Raw genomic sequence first — 18,716 nt, 5'->3', positions numbered from 1 at the left:
ATTGGCACAGGACAGAGCGGAGTTTAGGGCTGTTGTACATAGGGTCGCTATGAGTCGCAGGTGACTCGATGGCACATAACAACAACAACAACAACTGGTATTCCCTGCTTTCAGCCAAGTTCGATCTAACATTTGCTACAATATCCCTAGTACCATGGCCTCTTCTAAACCCAGGCTGCACTTCTACCAGTTCTCTTTTGATATGCTGTTCTGGTCATTTTTGGATGATCTTCAGCAGAATCTTTATTGCAAGTGACATTAATGGTATTTTTTGATAATTTCCACACTCTGTCAGGTCACCTTTCTTTGGAATGGGAACAAATATAGATCTCTTCCAGTCAATTGTTGTACCAGGTGGTTGTCCTCCAGATTTCTTGGCACAACTTGGTGAGCACATCTAGGGCAGCATCTGTTTGTTGAAATATATGACTTTTTAAATTATGGTTGTGATATAACATAAATTATTTTGAATGACCCAACAAAGATAAATGGTACTTTTTTGGTTTCAGGGTTAATCTTTTTTTAAAAGGTCTTGAATTAGTAATAAAGGTGCTCTAAAACAGATTATAATGTTTATTAAACCACTCTGAATATTTTTAAAGAATAATTTCTTACACATTTTAAATGGGTGAATTATATGGTGCGTGAATATCTCATTAAAGTTGTTATTTGAAAATGTGAAATGAAGCAGATACTGTAAATTATTAACATTGATTATATTGCAGAAGTATCTATGTTTTTTCTATTACTTTTCCTTAGTATTTTATCTTAGTGGCTGAAATATTTCATATGAAAGTGAACTTCTTTACAAATGAAAATAAAATAATGAATGTGGAAAAAATTGCATTAGAATTTGTTAACCAGGACATCTTTTTTCTTCATAATTGTTGTAGCTAACAGAAAATTTATCTATTTAGGAAACAATGATATTGTAATTTATGCAAAAGCCTTTACTCCTCCTTTAACTTCACTCACACACCTATACCATTGCGTATGCACATATGGAATTTTAGTTTAACTTTTTTGGTTTCAATCTACTTCTGATAACCTTAGGTACTCTTCTTGTTATTAGGTGCCATCGAGTCATGGCTATTTAAAAAGTATGATAATCTCGCCATCATTTTTCAATGTTTTGGTCAAAAATTCTATAGAAGAATCCTGATCAAAGAGAAGATGTAGAACAGAAATTTTAAATTCTCATGGTGTCCATATTTCAGGGAGCCATGGAGGTGAGAGGAATCACCAGAAATACTGTTTGGAGATAATCTTTAATCCTTAAACCAAAAATATTCCCTTAAGTTTTTTCAAATCAAAACAGTAGTTTAACTTAATAACAAATACCTGCCTTGAGCATTGTATTCTTTTTAGATCTATCTAGATGAGATCAAATTGATAACTCCAAATGGAAACAATACATAGAAAGTTTAGACCAGCTTTTATGTAAAATGGAGAGAAATAACTCAGAAAAGAAGAATGAGAATGGTTAACTCGAAAAATGTTATCTGTATGACTGAATTGTACATTTACAGCTTAATGAGTTGGTATATGTTCTACTGTGTGTATTCTAAATAACAAAATTTAAAAGTATGATAAAATGGCTCAACTAAGACTTCTTTTGAAGATCAGAAATTTAATAACATTTCTTTAAATAATAATTATATACTTTAAAATGTATTTTGGAGGGAGGTCTGGTGGCCTAGTGACAAGAAGCTGCACTGCAGTCCCAGAGGAGCACGGTTCAAATCCACCAGATGCTCTCCTGGAGAAGGAGGGACAGTCTCCTCCTGTGCCAATCAGATCCAATTTGATGGTACATACACACAAAATAATAAAATAAAAGTTTTTTTCCTTTTTCATAATCTAACCCAGTCTTTTGTATACATTTGTAGTCATTCTTTTGGTTTAGGTATAAAGAAATGTTTTTGATTTTGTAGGTAACAGATTTTTTTTACATCCTGTAGACCAGGTGGGTTGACACAGTGATTGTGGCAATGGGCTTGAATGTGTTACAGATTGTGAGGATGGCATGGGATAGGACAGTATTCATATTGGATGTTCACTGGATTGCTGTGATTTGTACTCAACTTGATGGCACCTAACAACAATAGCTTTTAGAAAGGATATACAAATTATTTTGTTCCTAACTAGAAGAACAATGATGTCAGTCTGGAGATTAAGATGTGCCTGCTCTAGGCCATGGTCTTTGTAATCCCTTTCTATGCATCAGAGAGCTGGACAATGGCAAGGGATAATAGAAGAACTAATGCCTTTGAGCTGTGGTGTTGGAGAAGAGTATTGAATATACCGTGGACTGCTAAGAGAACCAACAGGTTCATCCTGGAGAGAGTTAAACCAGGCTTGGAGTTAAGGGTTAAACTCCTTGGATGCAATGACTCTGAAGCTTCCTCTGACAGACTTTGGACATGTTGCAAGGAGGGACCAGTCTTTGGAGAGGGACGTCATGCCGGGGAGGGTGGAGGGGACAGCATAGGAGAAGATTCTAGATAAGATCAATTGATTCAGTGACTAGGGTAATAGGGGTAGGTGTGTCAGAGCTGATAATGTTGGCTTAAGATAGAGCAGGGTTCAGAGCTGTTGTACAAAGAGTTGTTATGAGTTGCAAGTGACTGGACAGGCATAATAACAATAAGAATTCTAAATGTCATTTGAAATTGTTAAACTTTTAAAAATACATCTAGCCATTTCTTTGGATCATACTTAACAAGGTTTAAAGAAAATGTTTACCATATGTATATTTAGTATGGGAAGAAGAAATAAACATTTTTATGTGTAAATTTTAAATTTACCATCTTATATGTGTTATTGTAGTGTGTCTACTTTTTTCTAATTAAAATGTATAGAATCATCCAACTCACAAAATGTTTCTAAATGACAGATTTAAAAATTTTCTACGATAATTTCTATATAAGAACATTTTTCTTTCATTGAAAAGAATTTCTCTTTAAAGAAAAAAAAGAAAAATATTATATTTGAAACATTAAAAACTCTGTTTTCAAAGGAAAAATGTGATAATGACCAAATAATTGTATAAAATAATCTTGTGAAATACTTTCCCTTTAAAATGTGTATTTTAGTCACGAATATGAAAGGTTAATATGGCAGAGGACTCACTTGGTGTCTTCTTCTGTGTGTCTTAATTGTGTCGTCATTTCTGGAAGAGGGCTGAAGTATGTGTTTTGAAATAATGGGGGAGATTTCAATTAATTCTGAAGAGTATCATGGCCTAAGAGCCACTTGGAATAGAATAAGAACATCCAGTAAAAATGAAAATAATAGAGTTATCAGTGTGATAGTAAAATTGGAAGATTATGTAATTTCTGACTTACTCATAAAGTTTTATTATCTGCATTGTGTTTTAAAATGCTCCAATATTTAATGTTTTACATAGTACCTTGCACCTGAAGTAATCCGAAAGCAGCCCTATGACAATACAGTAGACTGGTGGTGCCTTGGTGCTGTTCTCTATGAAATGCTCTATGGATTGGTATGTATTTTTACCCTTTTGTGACCATTTCAGTGTGCTGTACTTAATTTAAATTTTCTGTCTCTGAATTTTCTTGATAAGCTTGTGGCAACTTAGAAAATGTTAAGATCATAATAAAGCAATAACCTGATTAAATAAAAAAAATTAGATATTTGTGCAAAAAATATAACTTTAACTTTGTTACTACTTTTAGAAATTGTCATAATTACTTCAGTAACATTAATCCCTACTTCCAGGTTTCTTCTCATTTTTAGTAATATACACCTAGTTTTAATATTAAAATTGTCCTCTTTGCTTCATTGATGCAAATAGTTGTTGTGTGCCATTGAGTCGCCTAAGACACATAGAAACCCTATGTACACTAGCTCTGAAAGCTGCTCTATCTTGAGCCAGTCTCATCATCTCTGACAGATCTAATCCCATTTCTCCAATCACTGAGTCAATCTATCTCATTCTGGGTCTTCCTTTCCTGCGCTGTCTCTCCACTCCACCCTTCCAGTCATGATCTCCTTCTCCAAGGACTGTTCCCTCCCACCCATGTGCCCAAAGTATGTGAGATGGAGGCTAGAAATCCTTGCCTCCAGGGAGCAGCCTGATTTCACTCTATCCAGGATAAGACCTGTTTGTCCTCTTGGCAGTCATTGGTATACTCAGCAATCTTTTCCAACACCACAACTCAAAGGCATCGATACTTCTGTCATCCTTAGTTATTGTGCAGCTCTTAGATGCATAGCAAGTAATTGTGAAGACTATGGCCTTGAACAGGTGCACCTTTGTCTCCAGACTGACATCATTGCTTTTTAGTACTCTAGAGTGGTCCTTGACAGCAGATTTTTACCAGTGCAGTTTGTCTTTTGATTTCTTGACTGCTGGTGCCACAAGTGTTGATTGTGGAACCAAGAAAGCTGAAGTTATCAGCAACCTCAATTTGTTCTCCATCCATCATGAAGCTGCTCATTGCCCAGGGGTGGGAATCTTTTTTTTTTTCTTGACATTGAGCTTCAATCCATATTGAAGACTATAATCCTCAAACAGTATTGTAGCTTAATTAAGAAAGTATTCGGATTTGAAAATTGAGCTTTTTAAAAAAAATTATCTCTATAGGATCATATTGACAGGTCGAAAGGTTAGATGATAAATTTAGGAGCAATTAAGCCTTCATGCACAATGCTTAAGGAAGCTGAGAATAGAACATTGAATGACCCAGGAAGAATCAAAAGAAGATGGATAGAGTATACAGAGTCACTATACCAAAAAGAATTGGCTGATAAAAAGAATTTCATGAAACAGCATATAATCAAGAGGAAATGGTGATGAAGGAGAAAGCCCAGGCTACTCTGATGAAATTGGCAAAAACAAGACCCCAGAACCTGATGGAATACCAGCTGACATATTTCTGCATACAGATGCTGCCATGGATGTGTTCACCGGGTTATGGCAAGAAATCTGGAGGACCACTACCTAGCCAACTCATCCCCCCAAAAAAGGTGATCTGAAAGAGTGTGGAAATTATCAAACAATATCACTAATATCACACTCAAGCAAGATCCTGCTGATGATTATCCAAAAATGAGTGGAACAGTACATCACCAAAGAATTGACAGATGTGCAAGCTGGGTTCAGTAGATGTCGTGGTACTTGGAGTATCATAGCCAACATTAGATGCACCTTGGCCAAAAGCAGGGGGTATCAGAGGAATGTCTATCTGTGTTTAATTGACTATGCAAAGGCATTTGACTGTGAGGAACAGATTGTAGCTAACTTGGAGTAGAATGGGAATGCCAGAATACAGTTATGCTCATGTGAAAGCTATACTTGGACCAGGACACAGGACTAGTCAGAACAGAGTAGGAAAACACTGCATGATTCAGGATCAGGAAAGGTGTTTGTTAAGGATGCATCCCATCTCCCTTCCTTTTCCTTCTATATGCAGAAGAGATCAGGAGGCTGGACTTAAAGAAGAGGAGTGTGGCATCGGGATTGGAGAAAGACCCATGAACAACCTACATTGTGCAGATGACACAACCTTGTTTCTTGAAACTGAAGAGCACCTTAGGTGTTTGCTGCAGAAGATCAAGGACTTGTAGTCTTTAATATGGATTGAAGCTCAACATCAAGAAAACAAAGATTCTGACCACTGGGCCAATTGGCAGCTTCATGGTAGATGGAGAAGAGATTGAGTTTGTTAACAATTTCAGCTTGCTTGGTTCCACAGGCAGCGCTCTTGGTTACAGCAGTCAGAAAATTAAAAAAGAAAAATTAGTTGCACTGGCAAAGTTTGCTGTCAGGGACCTCTCTATAGTACTGAAAAGCAATGATGTCAGTCTGGAGACTGAGGTGCACCTGATACAGGCAGTGGTCTTCACAATTGCTTGCAGTGTATCAGAGAACTGAACAGTGACTAAGAATGATAGAAGGATGAATGCCTTTGAGTTTTGGTGCTAGAAAAGAGTATTAATCATACCATGGACTACCAGGAGAACAAACAGGTCTATCCTAGAGAGGGTGAAACCAAGCTACTCTTTGGAGGCAAAGATTTTTAAGCTCTGTCTCACATACTTTGGGCACGTGGGCAGAAGTGACCAGTCCTAGGAGTAGGATATCATGCTAGGTAGGATGGACAGCATGGGGGAGGAATACCCAGGATGAGATGGATTGGCTCAATGTCTGGAGAAATGGTATTAGTTCTGTCGGCGACGAAGAGATTGATTGGCTCAGAATAGGGCAAAGTTCAGAGCTATTGTGCAAAGGGTCACTTTGAGTTACAGGTGACTTGATGTCACATAACAACAATAAGAATAAATCTGTTGGAGTTCATAGAACAATTTGGAAGTGGATAACAAGGTTAGTATCAGTCAAGTTGAATGACATTCGTGTTACCGGATAGTATGTTTAGAAAATAATTGAAATATTATATTTTGATGTGTTTCTTTTTATCAACAAATTTAAATAAATAAAATAAAATTAACTACTTTGCATACCATGAACATCATTCCTGAATAATTTAAAAATGATAAAAATATTTTTATTAGTATGTATTATAATAAAAAATTATACATTTGAATATTTACCTTATATCTTATAGCATTTTTATTAATGTATAAATTCTCAGCTTTTTGCCACTTAAGATTATTTGGTTTCTCTCTCCTAAACATCATGTCTTGCAGATTTCGGTGGGGAGGGAGGGCGGGGAATGTCACATATACTATGTTATTAATTTTTCCAAGTTTGAGGCATTTCAGTTAGCTTACGTTTCCTAATAGAAAGTAAATCATTCCTTTGTTTTAGGCATTTGGAAATATTTGGAATACCTTCTAGACTCCCATCATGATCCCTTATTGTATAGCAACATCATGTTGGGAAGCATGGACTGGTATTTGACGCTGCTAGAGCTGCTGCTGCTGCTACTGTTAGTGCTAAATACTGCCATCAGTGGAGACCTGAGCTTCAGTTTTGGGTTGTTGCTTTTATTCCTGAAAACTGTTGAGTTTCAATGAAAATTCTGCATGTGCAGTACCTTTTAGAGCATTTGGTTCACATTACCATTTTGAATTTTAGATTCCTTTGAAAGCTATCAAGCTCTAGTGGTAAGAGTTTCTCTGCCAGCTTTAAGGCACACATTTCAGATCCACCGGATGTTCTGTGAGAGAAAAACAGTTTGCTCTGGTGCGATAGAATGTCTCTAAAAACTGAATGGAGAAAGAGCCGATTCTGACTCGATGGCTCACAATGCCAATAGCATGAAAGCCAACGTTATCTCCTTTTTCTTAGGCTTCATCTCATTATGAAAAGATCTAGCTTTAGGAATATCTTATAACCACTTTATGTTTTATCTTCTACCAGTGTTGGATATCTTCTTGATTATTTCTTATATAAGGCTGAGTTTCTTTATGTAACTTTGAAAATATTAATGTTATTATGTAAAGTACAATGGAGTTAAAAGGGAACATTTGAAACATTTTTTTAAAAAAAACACATGCTTCATGAATTTTTATTAAATACTGGAAAAGAAAGTTAGATTTTAAAAAACTTTAAAATAAAAGTTTTTTTCACTTTTTTGTTAAAAGATGATAACAAGCCTATAAACTCCTTTTATTTTAAAACTAGGCAATTAAATAACAACTTCACATGTTGATACTGTATCATTCTCAGTACTAGTTATACCTAGTAGTGCTGTCATTGTTCTAGTTACTTAGGTAGGAATGCATCTCACTTTGCTTTATTTACTCCAAAATCGGTAAGAAATCACTTAGTGTTGGTCGGTATTGAATCTCTGTTTTCAATAATTTACCAGTGTGCCTATGAGGAGGCTGTTTCTTTTCTGTAAAGTAGATACTATTAGAAGTTTCATAAACTTTGAACACTTGCCCACAAGGTGCTAATGAGCAAATGAACTGGACCTTGTTCATCAGCTGAGCATGCTTTGAGATACATGGTTTGCTGGGCTTTGGAAACTCAGGGCAGAGGAAAGCACCCTGCAAATGTTTTTTGCTCAAAAAAGACATTTGAAATCTGCAACTGTTTAGATTGCCACCTACAGATGGAGACAGGTTCTCCCTACTCTTTAACCATTTCTTTTTTTAAAATTTTTTTTAACCATTTCTTAGTATGGGTTACTTAACCAGTTTTTTCTTTATCTTGATTTTTTAAAAAAAATTTATTTCTTTTTTATAGCCCCCTTTTTATTGCCGAGATGTTGCTGAGATGTATGACAATATTCTTCACAAGCCCCTAAGTTTGAGACCTGGAGTGAGTCTCACAGCCTGGTCCATTCTGGAAGAACTCCTAGAAAAAGACAGACAGCATCGACTTGGTGCCAAAGAAGACTTTGTATGTATCTTCTTTTTTCAAGTCCTTATTTAATTTAAGCTATTTGAAATTGAGGGATAAATCTTTATTTTGTATTATATATGAGATGATGACTGTTGTTAATAGACTACTGAGTGTCCTGTGACTCCTAGTGACCCTGTGTACAACAGCCCTAAACCTTGCTCTATCCTGTGCCAATCTTATTGTCTCTGACACACCTACCCCATTACCCCAGTCACTGAATCAGTCCATCTCATATAGGGTCTTTCTCTCTTGTGCTGTCCCTCCACTCTCCCAAGCACACCATCCCTTCTGAAGGACTGGTCCCCCCTTGCAGCATGTCCAAAGTAAGTCAAACGAGCTTCAGAGTCCTTGCCTCCAAGGAGCAGCCTGGTTTAACCCTCTCAAGGATGAACCTTTTTGTTCTCTTAGCAGTCCATGGTATATTCAGTACTCTTCTGCAGCACCACAGCTCAAAGGCATCAGTTCTCCTTCTCTCATTCCTAGTCATTGTCCAGCTTTCTGATGCATAGCAAGTAGTTACAAAGACTGTGGCCTGGATCCAGGAACACCTTAGCCTCCAGACTGACATCACTTCTCTTCAGTACTCTGGAGAGTTCTCTCACAGCAGACTTACCCAATTCAATTCGTCTTCTAATTTCCTGGCTGCTGGTACCAAGAGTGTTCATTGTGGAGCCAAGCAAACTAAAGCTGTGAACAATTTCAATTTCTTCACCATTTATCATGATGCTGCCAGTCGGCCCAGTCATTAGAATCTTTGTTTTCTTGAGGTTGAACTTCAGTCTGTATTGAAGGCTGCAGTCCTTGATCTTCTGCAGCAAGCGCTTCAGGTCTTCCTCAGTTTCAGCTAGCAGGGTTGTGTCACCAGCATAACGCAGATTGTTGATATGTCTTCTTTCCAATCCTGATTCCACATTTCTCCTCATAGAGTCCAGCCTCCCAGATAATCTGTTCTGCATATAGATTGAAAAGATATGGAGATAGGACACATCCCTGGCATATACCCTTCTCAATTTTGAACCATACAGTGTTTCCTTGCTCTGTTCTTATGACTGCCTCTTGGTCTAATTATAGGTTTTGCATAAGCACGATCAAATGTTCTGGAATCCCCATTCTTCTCAGAGTTAGCCCCAGTTTATTGTGGTCCACATAGTCAAATACCTTTGCATAGTCAATGAAACACAGATAGACATTCCTTTGGTACTCCCTGCTTTCAGCCAAGATCCATCCATCATTTGCTATAATATCCCTAGAAGCACAGCTTCTTCTAAGCCCGGCCTGCACTTCTGGCAATTCTCTGCTGATGTGCTTTTCCAGTTGTTTTTGGATAATCTTTAGCAGAATCTTGCTTGCATGTTATATTAATGGTATTGTTCGATAATTTCCACACGGTCGGTTCACCTTTCTTTGTAATGGGAACAAATACAGATCTCTCCCAGTCAGTTGTCCAGGTAGTTGTTCTCCAGATTTCTTGGCACAACTTGGTGAGCACATCCAGGTTAGTTAGTGTCTGTTTGTTGAAATAAGTCAGTTGATATGCTGTCAATTCCTGGGGCTTTTTTTTTTTTTTGCCAATTCTTTCAGAGTAGCTTGAATTTCTTCCTTCATCACCACAACGTCCTCCTTATATGTTATTTCGTAAAATTCTTCTGTGTCCATCAATTCCTTTTGTTACAATGACTGTATATTCTTGCCTTCTTTTAATGCTTCCTAGAAAATTTCATTTTCTGTCTAAAGCATCCTTAAGTTTTGTAACTTCAGGCTTATATTTTTTTTCTTCTTCAGTTCCTCAGCTTATGAAATGTGAGTTTGGCCCCTTTGATTTTCTGACTCTAGCTCTTGGCACATTTCTTTATAAGGCTTTACTTTGTCTTCCCACGCTGCCCTGTGAAATCTTCTGTTCATCTCCATAATGTCCTGATCTCTTCCCTTTGTTTTGGCTTCTCGGCACTCTAGTGCAATATTTATAGTCTCTTCTGACATCCTTCTTGGTCTTTCCTTACTCTTCTGTCTTTGCAATGACCTGTTCCATTCTTCCTGGATGATATTTTTTTATATCTCCCACAGCTCATCTGGTCTTCGCTCATTAGTGTTCAAAGGCTTCAAACCTGTTCCTGAGATGGTTTTTCAATTCAGGTTGGATTGCCTCAATGTCAAATTTTGGTTCTCGTGGATTTGATTTCATTTTCCTTAGCTTCAGCTTGAACTTTCATGTTGACTACAACTATTAAAAAAATATAGAAAAGTTATATACTTACATGTCTTCAAATTGTCACCATTGCTTATATAGAATTAAGCTGTATTTAAATTGTTTTATAAGCATTTTTACACTATGTTTTCATTTAAAATTTTTTATACTTATTTCCCCTTTTATAAAAATATGCTTTGGCATTCATTTTTTAATTACTTCTATTTTAAAATACTTTTACTTAACAAGAATGTATTTACATTCCTTATGGTACATGAGATAATACCTTTTACTTTGAAGTATTTTTATAACACTTTATTATGAAAATTTAGGAATACTTCCTTGAGATTATTTTTGGAATTTGAAAATTGATTATATAATAAAAATCAGAGAAATGGCTAATATAATTACAGTGTGTCAGTAAATTCATAAACCATTAAGGAACTTGACCTTTTTTCATTTTCTCTCTTAGATTCTTAGAAATAATTTTTAATGATCTTGAATTTGACCTGTGATCAGTGAACTTTTCTTGTTCTCTTTCTGTCTATAGCCTCTACCTTGCCCTTGACTGGGCTAGTGGCTCTTCCTATATTTATTACTAAGCTCAGCTTTTATCAGTCAGTCTTACAGTATTTCTTACCTCTATGTCCCATGAATCTTTTGTTGAATTCACTGTCAGAAGTTGCAACTTTAGGTAGTTTTGTCTTCTTAAGAGACTACTAAATCAAGCCAAATCTACTGCTAACTCTGAGGAATAGTAACTCCAGGATTCGTCTCTGAGGACAGAACTGCTCTGTAGGATTTCCAATATTGTAATTTTTTTTTTTAATTTTTAGTGTATCTTTGTTTTTTCATCTTTTAAAAATTTTTATTTTAATGAAAGTTTACAGAAAGGTTGGATTTTCATTCCTTTGTGGTTGCACTTTTTCCTCCCTTTCCCCTAGTCCACTTTTTAATTCACCTCTTGTTCCAGGTAGTCATTGTCACACCTATAATGCCCAAACATACATTCCCTTCAGACAGTAGTTCCCCTCATCTGTTCCAGGACAGTGTTTATCACCTACCCACTCTTTTCTTGTTCTTGCCACAAACCTGTATGTTAGTCTTATTTTGTAACAGGGTACCATGCAGTGTTTGTTATTTTGTGACTGAGATACTTCACTGTGTAGTGTTTTACAACTTCTTTGTTTTTCAGTGCTGAATAATATTCCATTGAGTGAGTATATCACAGTTTTTCTAGCCATTTTTTTGTTGTTTGGCAGTTAGATTGCTTCCATCTCTTCACTGTTGTGAATAACACAGCAATAAACATGGGTGTGCATACATCTGTTTGAGTTGCAGTTCTGGTTTATTTAGGACATATTCTCAGTAGTAGGAGAGCTGAATCAAATAGTATTTCTATTTCTAATTTTCTGAGAAAGCTCCAGATCACTTTTCATAGCAAATTGCCACATCTTTGTCCTGTAGAGCAGTAGTATAATCCAAATCACTACACCTCTGGCTTCACAAAGAAAATTAGACCCCTAAGCCTAAATCTTAAGTCACTAAACTCTTCTTTAATTGTGTATAAAGCAATACTTGTACATAGATGAAAATGTAGTTGTTCAAAAGAACAAGTGTTCTTCGTGGCTTAAAAGGAGGAAAGGTGTTGCTAGGGTTGTATCCTTTCACAGAACTTAGTCAATCTTGAATGATCAAGGAAGCATCAAAGAAGTTAAAGGGAAACAGAGTCTCTGTACCAAAAATAATTGGCCAAGAAGGAAATATTCAAGATATAATGTATGATCAAGAGCTAATTGTAATGAAGGAAGAGATATAAGTTGCAGTCATGACACTGGCATAATAGAAGACTACAGGAATCAATGGAATGCCAGTTGACACATTTCAAATGACATGTCAGTATACAGCCCTGAAGATGTTCACCAGTCTATGCCAGGAAATTTGGAAGAGAGCTGCTTGGCCAATTTACTAGAAGGGATTGGTATTTGTTCCTCTTCTCAGGAAAGGTAATCCAACAGAATGTAGAAATTGCTAAACAATATCATTAATATCACTTGCAAGCAAAATACTTCTGAATATCATTTTTAAAATGGCAAAAACAATACTTAGATCAAGAACTGACAAAAGAAGTTTTCAAGCTGATTTAGAAGAGGCCATGGCACTAGGGATATCATTGCTGAGTCCAGATATATCCTGACTTGAAGGTAAAGAATGTGAGAAGAATGTCTTTCTGTGCGTTATTGACTATGCAAAGGCATTGGGGCTCTGTGGATTATAACAAATTTTGAGTAACACTGAGAAAAATGGGAATCCCAGAACATTCAATATGCTCTTGCAAAACCTCTAGGTAGACCCCGAAGCTGTTGTGTGAACACAACAAGGGAACCACTACATGGTTTAAAATTAACAAAGGTATGTGCCAGGGTTGTATCCTTTCTCCAAACCTATTCATTCTGTATGCTTAGAAAATTATTTTGGAAACTGCACTCTGTGAAAAAAGGATGTGGCATCAGGATTAGAGGAAGATTCATCAATAACCTTTGGTGTGCGGATGACATAACCTTGCTTGCTGAAAGTGAGAAGCATTTGAAGCCCTTGCTGCAGAAGATGAAACACTGCCTTCAATATGGATTGAGTCTCAGCATCAAGAGAACCAAAATTTTTCCACTGGTCCAATAGTTGACATCATGACAGATGAAGAAAAGATTGAAACTCTTGTTGCCTTTAATGACTTGGATTCACAACCAAGACACTTGGTACCAGCATCAAGAAATTAGGAAATGCATTGCACAAGGGAAGTCTTCAGAAGGCACCTCTCCAAATTATTGAGGAGCAGTGATGTTAGTTTGAGGACTAAAAAAGCGTGCCTGATTTATATCATGGTCTTCTCCATCAAGTGCTCTGCTGCTGAGAGCTGAGCAGTGACTAAGCATGAGAGGAGAAGAATTGATAGTTTTGCTGTTGTATTGGACAAAAGAGCTGAGTATCCCATATGGTACCAAGAGAACAAATGGATATTATCTTTTTTTTATTATTTTATACTGGTTCGCATATAACATTAATATACATTGTGTTTCACACATTCAGTTACTCACATTTCATTTCATATGATCATTCATATACATTGTGTTTTATACAATTAATCACCATTGATCTATACCCACTATTACCCTATGTTTTCAGGTTTTATTGGATCATTCCTAATTCCTTCACCATCTCCCTCCACTTACCAAACTTTGTTATTGTAATGATTTTTTCCCTCCCCACACTGCTCCCCTCCTTTTCCCCTTTTGGACTTTATACACATCTTCCTAGTCTTCCTTCTGTTTTTACAATAATGGTTTTATGCATTGTATGTCCTTATCATACTGAATTCACTCAACATAATGCAGTTTAGACTCTCCCATCTTGTATATTATTTTATGAAATTGTTGCTCCTGAATTGTTTTGTGCCATCTAATAGACAATGACTCATAGCAACCCTATAAACGATGGCTCTGAACCCTGCCCTCTCTTGAGCCAATCTCGCTGTCTCTGACGCAGCTCCCCTGATTGCTACAGTCATTGTGTCAATCCATCTCATTCATTGTCTCTCTCTCATGGGCTAACCCACTACCCTTCTGAGCATGATATCCATTTCCAAGGAATGATCCCTCCTAGCAACATACCCATAGTATATGAGACTGTGAATTTTACAGTTCTTGCCTCCCAGGAGGAACCTGGTTTCACTCTCTCCAGGACAGGCCTGTTTGTTCTCTTAGCAGTCGAGAGTATGTTCACTTACTCTTCTTTAATACCACAATTCAAAGTCATCAATTCTTCTTCAGTCATCCTTAGTCATTGTCCAGCTCTCAAATGCATAGCAACTAATTGTGAAGACCATGGGCTGGATCAGGCACACTTTTGCCTCTAGACTGATGTCATTGCTATTCGGCACTCTGGAGAGGTCACTGACAGAATCTTACTAAAGCACCTTGTCTTTTTATTTCCTGACTTCTGGTGCCAAGAGTATTGATTGTGGGCTCGAGCAAGATGAAAATTGCTAACAATCTTAATCTCTTCTCCATCTATCATGGTGCTGCCAAATGGCCAAGTGTTAAGAATCTTTATTTTCTTGATGGTGAGCTTCAATCCAAAGGCTTCAAATCTTCCTCAGTTTCAGCAAGCAAGGTGTGTCATCTACGTATTGTAGGTTTTTGATGAGTCTTCATCAATCCCGATGCCACATTCTTGTTTTAAAGTCAAACCTCCTGAATGACCTGTTCCACATATAGATCTCCACTCCTGAGCGTTGCATAGTATTCCATTGTGTGATTATATCACAATTTCTCAGTCCATTTGTTTGTTGATGGACATTTGGGCTGTTTCCATTTTCTTGCTATTGTCAATAATGCTTCTGTGATCAGTGTACAGATCTTCATTTATCTATCAGTTCTGTTTGCCTCAGGGTATATTCCTAGCGGTGTAATAGCTAGGTCATACGGGATTTCTAAGTTCAGTTTTTTGAAAAAACACCAAACTGCCTTCTAGAGTTGTTGTTAGGTGCCATCGAATTGAGCGTGACATATAGCAACCCTGTGAACAAGAGATGTGAACCCGGTCTGTCCTGGCCCATCCTCATACTTCCTGACAAATTATAGAGCCCATTGTGGCAGTCCCTGTGGCAGTCCACCTGGTCGAGGGTCTTCCTCTCCTTCACCAACCCTCTACCTTTCCAAACATCATGTTCCTCTCCAAGGAATAGCCCCTCCTAGCAGCATGCCCAAAATATGTATTTGTTTTTTTTTTTAAAGTCTGTGGGATATTCAGAGCTCTTCTCCAACACCAGAGCTCAAAGGCATCAATTATTCTGTCATGTTTATTCACTGATACATAGCACTCAGATACATAGCAAGTGGTCAGAAAGACCATGGCCTGAAAGACACCTTTTAGTCCTCAAACTGACATCATTATTTCTCAATAATTTGGAGTGGTCTCTAGCAATAGACTTTCTCAGTGCAATATGTCGCCTGATTTCCTGACTGCTATTACCAAGGATGTTAATTGTGGATCCAAGTGAGATGAAATTGTTGATAGTTTTGGTCTTTTCTCCATATATCAAGATATTGCATATCACTTCAATGGTAAGAATATTTGTTTTCTTGACAGTGTGATGTAATCCATATTGAAAGCTGCATTCCTTGATCTTCTCCAACAAGTGCTTCAAGTCCTCTTCACTTTCAGCAAACAAAATTGTGTCCTCTGCATAACACAAATTATTGATGGGTCTCCCTCTGAAGCCACATTCCTCTTCATAGAGTCTAGCTTCTCAAATATTTTGCTCAACATATGGATTGAATAAATATGGAGAGAGATTAAAACCCTAACACATTCCTTCTTAATTTTAAACCATGTAGTGTTCCCTTGCTCTGCTTGCACAGCAGCATCCTGGGCTAGGCATAGGTTTCACATGAGCACAGTTAAGTGCTCTGGAATTCCCATTCTTTTCAGTGATCGTAACTTGTTATGACCCACACAACCAAATGCCTTTGCATAGTCAATAAAGCAGAAATAGATATTCTTCTGGTATTCTTTTTAGCCAGGATCCATCTGACATGAGCAGTGATAGCCCTGGTGCTACGACCACTTCTAAATACTTCTTGAACTTTTTCTGTCTATGTATTCTTCTAGCCATTTTGCAATTATCTTCAGCAATATTTTGCATGCATGTGCTACTAATGATATTGTTCAGTGGTTTCCACATTCTGTTGCATCACCTGTCTTGGGAATGGAAACAAATACAGATGTCTTCGAATCTGTTGGCCAGATGGCTGTCCTCCATATTTCCTGTCAAAGACTGGTTAGTGCGTCCAAGGCTGCATCTGTCAATTGAAACAAGTCAGTTGGTATCCCTTCTGTTCCTGGAACCTTATTTTTTGCCAATTCCTTCAATGCAGCTTCCCCTCCCTCCTTCATTATCATTGACTCCTGCTCACATGGTGTACTTTCTGAATTTTTTTTAATGTCAGTCATTTCTTTTTCATATGTATTTCCTCCATCTTCTTTTGATGCTTTCTGGGTCATTCTGTATATAGCCCATAGAATCTTTCAGTATTGCAACTTGAGTCTTAAATTTGTTTTTCAGTTCTCTGATCTTGATAAATGCTGATTGAATTCTTCCCTTTTTATTCTCCAAGTCCAACTCTCTGCACATTCCATTATAAGGTTTTGCTTTGTCCTCCTTAGCTGCCCTTTGAAATCTTTGTTCAGCTCTTTTACTTTGGCATGTTTTCTTTCTATTTTGGCTTTTTTTATGCTTTTGCAATTTTTAGAGTCTCTTCTGACTTCCATTTCTGTTTTTTCTTTCTATTCTATCTTTGTAATGACCTTTTGCTTTCTTCATGGATGATAATCTTCTGTATCATCTCACAACTCATCTAGTCTTCGATCATTAACGTTTAATGCTTCAAACCTGTTCTTAAGAGGATTTTGAAATTAATTTGGAATAGATTCAAGAAGATATTATTATTCTCATGGTCTTAATTTTCATTTTCTTCAGCCTAAATTTGAACTTAAACATGAAAAATTGATGATGTGATTCAGTCTGCCCCTGGCTTAGTTTTGACTGCTGATATTGGGCTTCTCCAATGATTCCTTCCCTAGATATAGTCAGTCTGACTCCTATGCAGCCTATCAGGTGAGGTATAAGTGTGGTTGTACCATTTTACAATTCCACTAACATTCTCTCTATTTGTCTCCAACATTTATTGCTTGTTGTCCTGTTAAATGTTGTCGCTGCTCCTGGGGCAAGATGGTATCTCATTTTGGTTTTTATTTGCATGTCTTTTATTGCCAATGATTTTGAGCATTTCTTCATGTATCTGTTTGCCATCCAGATGTCTTCCTTTATGAAAAGTCTTTCTTTTTCCATGCCTTTTGCACATTTCGTGACTGGGTTGCCAGTCTTTTCCCTGTGGAGGCCCTGTGGTATTCGGTAAACTTTTGTTATGTTATGTCATTGCCAAATTCTTTCCCCCAGACTGTAAGTTTTCTTTTCAACCTATTGGGGAAAATTTTGATGCACACAGAGACGTAATCTTTATAAGGTCCCATTCATCAATGCTGTTCTCTCCTGTTTATGCCTTTCTGACTGTATTTGCTGTCTTATTTATACAATGCTTTGGACATATTGCAGGGAGGGACCAGGCCTTGGAGAGGGACATCATGCTTGTAAGGGTGAAAGGACAGTGGTAGAGAGGAAGATCCTCAATGAGATGAAATGATTCTGTGACTGAAGTAATGAGGGTAGGTGTGTCAGAGACAATAAGGTTGGCACAGGATAGAGCAGGTTTCAGAGGTTTTGTATGTAGGTAGGTTCTCTGTAAGTCTCAAGCAACTCAATGGCACATAACAATCACAACATTTATCCCATAGACTAGACTTTCTATATTTGCTCCCATTTTGTCTCTTATTATCTTTGTAGTTTGGCCTTTACCCCTTGGTCTCTGATCCACCTTGAGGTGATTTTTTTTTTTTTGGTATGGTGTGAAATGTGGACCCTGCTCTGCTTTCTTCAGGGAAATGTCCAGTTTCGCCAATGCCATTTGTTGAAAAGGTTTTCTGTTCACCATTTGATAGGTTTTGTTTCTTTCTCAGATGCCAGATGACCATCAATAGATGGGTTAATTTCTTGGTTCTCCATTCTGTTCCGTTGGTCTGTATGTCTGTCATTGTATCAGTACCATGCAGGTTTGGTTATTATGGCTCTTTAGTAGGTTTTGAGATAAGAGAGTGCTATGCCTCCCACTTCATTTTTGTTTTCCAAAAGTGCTGTGTTTATTTGGGGTTTCTTTCCTTTCCAAATAAAATTACCCATTGCCTATTTTTGTCTCTTTGAAAATTGAATTTGGTATCTGTATTGGGATTGTATTAAACTTTTAAACTGCTTTTGATAGAATTGTCATTTCACTAAGCTGAATCTTTCTATCAATGAACAAGGAGCAATTTTCTATTTAGATAGGTCTCTTATTGTTTCTTGCAGTTGTTGTTGTTGTTGTTTAATGCCATCGAGTCGTAGACGACTCATAGCAACCCTATGAATGAACAGCCTGAGCACTGTTCGTACATAGTTTCCAGAGGCAAGCCATTTTGGAAGTGGATGCTGCTCCTGCTTCCAGGCTTGATTTATTTGGGAAGCTCCAGGCAACACTGTCC

At 37.2% G+C, this 18,716-nt stretch overlaps 1 protein-coding gene across 2 annotated transcripts in view; it reads left to right on the top strand.

The window, feature by feature from the left end:
• Nucleotides 1-18,716, top strand: part of SGK3 (serum/glucocorticoid regulated kinase family, member 3) — a 139,080-nt gene that overhangs the window by 80,159 nt on the left and 40,205 nt on the right. The window contains exons 13-14 of one of the 2 annotated variants that reach the window (XM_006880420.1): nucleotides 3,410-3,505; nucleotides 8,180-8,335. In XM_006880420.1, coding sequence (XP_006880482.1) covers nucleotides 3,410-3,505; nucleotides 8,180-8,335 — 252 coding nt within the window. The remainder of the gene's footprint in view (nucleotides 1-3,409; nucleotides 3,506-8,179; nucleotides 8,336-18,716) is intronic. The other variant, XM_006880421.1, reaches the window with a different exon arrangement.

The sequence above is a fragment of the Elephantulus edwardii genome, unplaced genomic scaffold, assembly GCF_000299155.1.
Source record: "Elephantulus edwardii isolate Elephantulus edwardi_28Jun2011 unplaced genomic scaffold, EleEdw1.0 scaffold00008, whole genome shotgun sequence".
NCBI lineage: Eukaryota > Metazoa > Chordata > Mammalia > Macroscelidea > Macroscelididae > Elephantulus > Elephantulus edwardii.
Note: the sequence above shows the minus strand (reverse complement) of the source record. Positions and strands in the feature narration are given on the sequence as shown.